Source organism: Nicotiana tomentosiformis, chromosome 2 (genome assembly GCF_000390325.3).
Source record: "Nicotiana tomentosiformis chromosome 2, ASM39032v3, whole genome shotgun sequence".
Lineage (NCBI taxonomy): Eukaryota > Viridiplantae > Streptophyta > Magnoliopsida > Solanales > Solanaceae > Nicotiana > Nicotiana tomentosiformis.
Genome location: NC_090813.1, coordinates 157,937,153 through 157,945,168, shown reverse-complemented (window position 1 = coordinate 157,945,168; position 8,016 = coordinate 157,937,153). Strand labels below are relative to the sequence as shown.

The 8,016-nt window shown below is 36.9% G+C and overlaps 1 protein-coding gene across 1 annotated transcript; it reads right to left on the bottom strand.

Moving 5' to 3' along the window:
- Positions 1-273: 273 nt before the first annotated feature.
- Positions 274-5,416, bottom strand: LOC104108088 (uncharacterized). The gene is made up of 2 exons (XM_009617065.4): positions 4,574-5,416; positions 274-1,211 (listed from the first exon to the last, which is right to left on the bottom strand). The coding sequence occupies exons 1-2, from the start codon at positions 5,320-5,322 to the stop codon at positions 557-559; spliced, it is 1,404 nt and encodes a 467-aa protein (XP_009615360.1). The 5' UTR covers positions 5,323-5,416; the 3' UTR covers positions 274-556.
- Between the last annotated feature and the right edge of the window lie 2,600 nt (positions 5,417-8,016).

Here is an 8,016-nt window from a genome sequence, read left to right as displayed (position 1 = left end):
GCTCCTTCAACTTTGTCAATCATACCTCAATTAAGACCGCCTTCTAGCGTTCATCACTAGAAAATTGAACTTAACACAATCACCCCCAAACGAAGGAAAATAAACTGCCACCATATGAAAATAGAAACAAAAGAAAACTGAAATCTAACGGGGTTGCATCTCTACGGGAGCTATCACTTTTCATGAACATTTTACGGTACTGGCAGCATCCTGGAAGGAAGTGAAACAGATGCTTAAAATTGATATACAACTAAAGAATAATTACGCTAGTAATTCACAGAACCCTTTCAATTGATACTCAAAGAAGCTAGTAGGGGTGCCATCTGCAGATCTGACCAATCACGATGGTCCATACAGGCAAGTATTTCATAACAAAGTAGCACTATCATAATCAAACAGCACAGAGGAGCAATGAGAAAATCAAACTAGGTTCTTGAAAGAAATATGTAAGACATAATTGTTAAACCTGCAAACTAGATGAGTTTTGTACAAAAATCAGAGCTAACTCTGAATTTAGGAATGATCTCAATCTCTAGAATCCCGAGTCAAGAAGCTTTCAGGAGACCATGGCAGTAGTATCATCTTCCTCTGCATCTCCTGTTGGCACTTCATTAAACATGTACTGGCTCTGGTACTCCATCAAGTACTGTGTGGATCTCTTGACATCATAAAACAGATTATAGACTCGAGTAACATCGTCCACTTCCACAATCTTCCCTTTCCGCTTCTGGCAAGCCAGAGCTGCAGAAGTAATAAGGTGGATGGCATATCTCAAAGATGTATTCACCCCGATCTTGGTCAACAAAATTTTTGCATCTTCAGACATTTCTACATCCTCCTCTTGGCATCTGATGTCCAGAATTTTACGAATTTCTTCCTCCTTGTAAGGCTGTGTAGAGATGATGAGCAGGCGATCAAGAAAGTCAATTGGAATCCCATGTGGGGATTTGTAGTTTGTTCCCCGAATTGTAGTAATGCCTCTATTGGTAGCAACAACCAATATAGGTGCCATGTCATTTTCCAGAGCTCGGTTTAGGAAAGAGAAACACTCAATGTCAAGCATATGGACTTCGTCAATGAAGAGGACACCAGGCACAATCTCCGCCTTCCCTTCCTCCCTCCACTCTGCAACCTTGGTATCTATTTGTTCTCTCACTTCAGCACGAATCTCACCAGTATCACCCGTAAATAGTGCTAAAAATCCCTGTGTTCTGCAATTGAGATGAGCTGATTAACTTGTTTTAATCTGGTAAAGTAGGAAACAAGAAGATTCTTCTAATATTTCAAATGTTTTCAGAGGCAACTCTAAACTCAGAAAGTAAAACTGATGAGTTTTGCAAATACACTCAATAGGAAAGGCATGCAACTGAGGATGGCAAGTAGCATCACCAATTAGAATTAATGCAGAGAAAAGGCACATGAAGGGGGAAGATACGAATCCAAGTCTATTGACAAACATCATGATTTTTTAATAGTAGTCTATGATTTTAGCATACAAAAAGATCAGTTTGTTCTTCAAATGAAATTTAGTCCATCGCCTATGAGGTCAAGACAGTGCACCAAGAGTGAATGGATTAGCAAGGAAAAGATAGCCATATCAATTCCTAGTCAGACAACACCCACATTCAGTCTTTTGGCAAAATTTTACTACAAACATAAATATTGTTTTTGAAACCATTCCTGTTGAATGGTTACCAGGAAAAGCTATCAATGAATACCCACTATAGCCCCATGCATTACTAGCAGAGTATTTTATGATAATCTAAGTAGCTAACTTAGCAAAAGGCAATATTTACGTAAAGGAGATGGATAGGACAATACTATTAAGGCTGTAGCATTGAGTTTGACTTCTAAAACCTTTCGACAGAACACTATTTATCTATTTCCAGATATATACAAATAAGAAGGTAGTACAGCAACGAAAAGGCCTCCCGTCACATCTCGACTCCCATACCCACCCCACCCCCCACCCCAAAAGAAACAAAAGACAAAAAATAACAAGGCCAAACAAAAGCCTTGCTGGAACATCAATCGTCATGGCTTCCTTCATGGAAGTGGCAAGGCTAATATTAGCTTAAAGTCAAACTACAGCAGCTGAAATGGAATAGGAGACCCTTTCAGATATAAAGTACAATCCGTAAAGACTCAATTTCAAACAAAATTGTTCTCCCTACGAAAATGCTATAGAAGCCCATAATCTTTCAGAAAAATGCTCAACACCGAAGCTAATGTCATACATAACACCCTTAACTTAGGCAATATGATGACCTCAGAAAGGTTAAAATCAAATAGTCGCCAATACTGAACTTGACCAGTTTATTTTTAAACTAGATATTGTTTCAGCCTTCTACTAACTTTTTCCAACTTCCACCTGTGAGGTTTCAAGTCCTGCAAGCTGTAATCAATTAATCAACGGATAACTGTAGAAATTTTCAGCGGGTTCTCTTAAGAATTTTTCACTAGCAGAAACTGAAATCCAGCTGGCCTTTCAAGCTTTCATGATGGAGTATTTTCCACCTACAAACATGGAACATGGTAGCTTGTTCCATGTTTGGGATGTCCCACTGAAAAGTTAAAGGACAATTACAGATATATTCTGATATTATCCTCCTACTGTGAGACTTTATTTACCAAAAATAAAGAGGAAAATAAAAGGAAACAAGAACTTAAGCAAGTTTTCATCTCTCAAGCTAAAACAACAACAAGAACATACCCAGTGTGATCCCACAAGTGGGCTCTCGGGAAGATGGGGTGTACGCAGACCTTACCCCTACCTTTGTAGTGTAGAGAGGTTGTTACCAGTAGATCCTCGGCTCATGAAAAGCGTTTTCAAAACAGGTTTGAAAAGTACAAGAGTAAAAGTTGTGATTAAAAAACAGTAGAACAGAAAGGTACTGACATCAAAAAATAGTAAAGCTAACCAGAGTAAAACAACAACAGTAGTAATAAAATCGAAGAATAATTTCATGCTATCCACCACCCGCAGCAAAATTAAGCTGATAAAACCTTTAACTAATGGCTGGAATCGCATTGCAAATTGAAAAATCACCTTTTCGCTTGTAGACTGTATCTTTGCATTATGCTCCTCTATTAAAAGGAATCTGGTTATCTACCCGGAGAATCAAGATTTAAATTTTATAATATCAGTTGAATAATTTGAAGAAGACTGCAAAGTTTTTAAACTTTTGCCTGAATTATAATCAACTATTTATATAGCTGTACAATCGAACAAAAATAGCTCTCTTTGAGCCACTTCAAGGCTCAACAAACATTCCTGGTCTTGCTCAAACTAGGACTCAACTTGGTGCCAACTTGGACGGGAAACAACAGGATCATGTATCAATAAGACTAAAGAAAGAGAAAAAAGGTTAATTTTGTTTGACCTCAGGCAAACCTAGAAAACATACTTCACAGATTATATCTTCTATCAACCTCTGTTTTAAAAGGCGTTTCTGGGGCGAGTCCCGGGGCGAAGCGTACCGAAAACGCCCCGGGGCGATGGCGTGGGGCGAAAGTCTCAAGAGGCGTACGCCCCGCAATTTGGGGCGTACGCCCGGGCGTTCGGGGCGTACGCCTGGGAGATTGGGGCACGTTTTTTTAGTAAGGAGTAAGCCCTAGAGACTTTTTCAAATTAAAACAAAATATGTTGAATTAACCCTTCATATAATACCCAAATTCTCAAAAGTCAGTTTGGTAATTACTCAAAAGGTTTAAAAAGGAACTCAAAAGTATTAAATTTAAAAGTAAAAACCTTTTTTTATTGATTTAAGCCTTAATTTATGGTTTTCCCAATTTTTTATCTTGTCCGCTAGTCTGCTAATATCTCCCAAAAGCAACGAATATTTAATTTTTTTTACAAATACAAAGAGAACTACCTCCTGCCTCCTTCTTCATAGCAGCAAATTCAAAGTTCAAATTGCATGTTAATCATTCTTTTTGTTCCTCCATATAAAAAACTTTATTCTTTGACTTAAATTACTTGTGCTTGTAAGTAACGTATAATAGATTGTTTTGATTAGTTTTTTGTGGGGATGTAGCACACATATATATAGTTTTCTTCAATTTTTATGCAATTTTACCTATTTATAAATATTTACTGTCATTATATTATTTTATAAAATATTAAAAACTAAATACCTACGGGGCTTACGCCCCACGCCTCGGGGCTTACGCCCCGCTGAGACATATGTAAAAAGCCTCGCCTTACGCCCACGCCTTTTAAAACACTGCTATCAACTTCCAGCTTTCAGAAACACTAAGAAAATGCATTCATAAGAATGAAACTAGGACAATGTCCAACAAAAATCCAACACCAACTATATAATGTAGCAAATACAGTGTAATAACAGCTCCTGAAACCAGACTTGTTGCAAGCAATTAAGAAGCCATACAAATAACAACAACTACACCTCGGCTATATGAATCCTCACTGACCAAGTTACTTAGTTTAACTCATCTTATGCCAATATTATACAAATACATATAAATAAGTATATAAAACTTGCCTAACCACAGACAAATCAAAATCTTTTCTTTATGGAAAAATTAGTACTGCAAAATTTACAAAAGTTACCTGCTATTTATGACGTCAATTTCGTGGAGGGTAACGCAATGTACAATCTCCTTCCTCTTCTGGAGCTCTCCTTCAGGACACTGTACAAACTTAGTCTGGGGTCCCATAGCATCATAATCCCTGGACCTCGAAAACGACCTCCCTAATTTAGTAATCTTCCCAGAAGCCTTATCAATAGCAATAACATCCCCACTCTGAACTTTCTCCTTCCCTAAAGCCTCAATCATTTTCCCTCCCAAGTCATAAACTGTCTCCATATCCGTAGTCTTCAAAGTCAACTTCCCCGTCTTTGACGCCGCCCCAGCCACAGCTGGCCTATCAATCTGCACCTCCACAACTTCTCCTTCAATAACTTCAGCCTCTTCTTTTATCCGCACGCCAATTGCTTTACGAAATGCCTGCATAAGTGCTTCCGTTTTCGACATCTCGAGGGAGTAAAGTTCGCTTCCTGCTAGCATAGCGAAAGGGGTTTCTTGCCCTAATGATTTCGCCATGCCCATTGCAATAGCTGTTTTGCCCGTACCGGGTTGACCCGCGAGGAGGACAGCCCGACCCGCGATTTTACCTTCTTGAACCATTTTGACTATTACGCCGGCGGCTTTACGAGCGGAGGTTTGGCCTACCATGCCTTCGGAACTGAGGCGGGGTTCGAGTGATGAGTCGAGACCGAGACCTCGGATGTGGGAGTGTGCACCTATGCGTTCTATTCGGGTTAGGTCACGCATCTCTGAGATTTTCACCTCCGCCATTGATGGATGGTGGAGTTTGCTATAGAGCAGCTCTGTAGAAGGAGAGGAGAGAGAACAAAGTTTAGGGTTCAGGGTTTATATATTTCTATCTGCAAAATTACTTTACGACTTGCTAATAATAGGGAATAGCAGGCACCTCAGAACATGTGTGCTTCCTGGAATTAAAAACTAATCTGAGGGTATTTCTGTCATTTCAAAGATATTCAGTCTATCCCTACCTCTCTATATAACTTAACACGTGGGATTCTAATTTTAACGTGTGGCAATGGGTTTTTCATCTCAATCTAACAATTGCGGGAGAAGTAACGCCTTGTGTCTCTAACGCCATCTCCAAGACATGTGCTCTCTCCTGTAGTTCTTAAGTTTGCAATGTGTTTTCTTCCGTCCATCATGTTTTTTTAGTGGATATCATTTCTATATCTCTTTGATTCATCTATAGTAGGGTGTATAAGAATAGTGCAAAATAAGATGTATTAATAATACATGAATTAGTAATGCATGAGTTAGTAATGCAAGCATTAGTTATATAGATATTATTTTTTATTTACTGTTTGGTGTGGAGTATTAAAATTATTAAAAAAATAGTTATTTACAAAAATGTCCCCCTTCATATTCTCAAGCTTTAAGGGATTTTAAGGATAATTTTATCTTTAACCATACTAATACATGCATTAATAGCCTTGGTATTACTAATGCCATGGTTTTCTATGCATTACTTATACATAGTATAATATCAAGTATGATGTATAATTAATACTTGTATTAATTATACACAGGTTAAAAAAATATACCAAATAAGATATTAGTAATGCATTGAGCTAATGCTTGCATTAATTTTTCTATAGCCTCCTACCAAACGACCCCTATATAACTTAACACGTGGGATTCTAATTTTAACGTGTGGCAATGGGTTTTCATCTCAATCTAACAATTGCGGGAGAAGTAACACCCCGTGTCTCTAACGCCATCTCCAAGACATCTGCTCTCTATCTCCTGTTGTTCTTAAGTTTGCAGTGTGTTTTCTTCCATCGATCATATTTTTTAGTGGGTATCATTTCTACCATCTCTTTGATTCATCTGTATTTCTATTGAGGAATGTCAAAGGCTTTTGTTGTTTAGGTGTTTGACAAAATTCTTCAATGTTATAAAAAGTTGAATTAGAAACGCTAATACTTGGAAAAGAATATTAACGATGTCTTTGTCCCTTCTCTTTTCTGCTTGTTTCAATTTTGGTTTTTGTTTCTTGCATTAAATTATTTATGTTGGATTAAGCGAGTGTTTATCTCTAAGATTGCAAATGCTTTATCATGTAATTGATGTCTCATTTTTCTTGTGAATGAATTATAAAAAAGTCATCCAGAACGTATTTTACACTTTCAGTGAAGATAAGAGGCTCTTTTTTTTTCTTTTTCTTTCTATTTTGTATTTTTTTCATTAGTACCTTAGTTGTTTGCGTAGAGCAATTTAGCAACTTTAGAAGAAGGCTATAAACTGACTGCCCACACTAACAAATATTTTGACCAAAGGTTAAGATTCTGTCATGACATGTTGCAGGAGAGAATATCTTTATTAAACTGAAGTTTATTGGATGAGATAGCTATAAATAACCTTGAATCAAATGCATCGACAACTGGCTCCAAAGAGCACAAACATCCAAAGTAAATGAAGGACCAAGTAGAAACCATGAAATGTGAAAATTTTAACCAAATTTTAGCATAAGAATGTCTACGAAACAATATGGGCTAACACTTCTATCTATATAATCTTTACATATATATCTGTAAAATATATATGGGGCAAACTTGCGAAAAATCGCATATTATTGGCTGGCCATTTTTGTACTTCTTTGAATTCTAGATTGAGTGTGACTGCGTATGTATCGTGATTCACATTTGACTAATGTTGCATTGTTTGATGTATAACACTGTAGAATTTAGCAGTCTCTTTTGCAAAAGTTTGTTACTTTTGATGTTGTGATTTATACAGGAATAGGAATAGCTGCCTCAACAAACCATTGAGGCTAAATATGTTGTAGGAACTGTAACTTTATCACTAAAAAGTGCTCGCTAATGTTGTTAAGATAGATATTTGGACCCATGAAGAATTGAATTGAAGTGAACTTAGTTTCATGTGGAGTTATCTTTCTGTGATAGGACTGTATGTAAGTCCTCGGTTAGATTAGAGAAGTTGGAAGAATAGCAATTGAAAGGTGAAGGCTACTTGGATTCAGGAATTAGTTAAGTTTGAATTTAAGCAAGCTTCCTATAAGCAATCGTATTAAATAGTAGCTGGACGGTAAAACATCATTATTTTTCCCTAGTTTTTAGTACGTCAAAAAAGTTTGAAGTTCTAATTGTTGAAATTGGCAGATAGTTTTTCTAGGAATAGGCTTTAGTTAATTCTTACATGAAAAGAATGGTAAATTTAGGACCTAACATATTTACATTGCAATAAATTTGTTGCGGCCTTGTATTGCATTTGATTATCTTTGTATTGTAAATAGAATAAACAATAAAATGCGCTCCTTAAAGTCGACTAAGGTGCTTTTTTGTTTGCTTTTTTTAGAGCTATTTCAAAAGCAGATATCCCGCTGTAATAAGTCTCTGAAGAAATATCTTTCAACCAGAGGATTTTTAATTTTAAATGAGCTGAATTATCGGTTGACGAAAATGGAGTTGGCGGTGACATCTAAGG

What these genes read in the sequence shown, in the direction of transcription:
- LOC104108088 (XM_009617065.4), bottom strand. Translation starts at nt 5,322, where the DNA reads ATGGCGGAGGTGAAAATCTCAGAGATGCGTGACCTAACCCGAATAGAA. An exon ending in ATTGACGTCATAAATAGCAG is followed by an intron (nt 1,212 to 4,573) that starts GTAACTTTTGTA and finishes TCTCAATTGCAG; the next exon opens with AACACAGGGATTTTTAGCAC.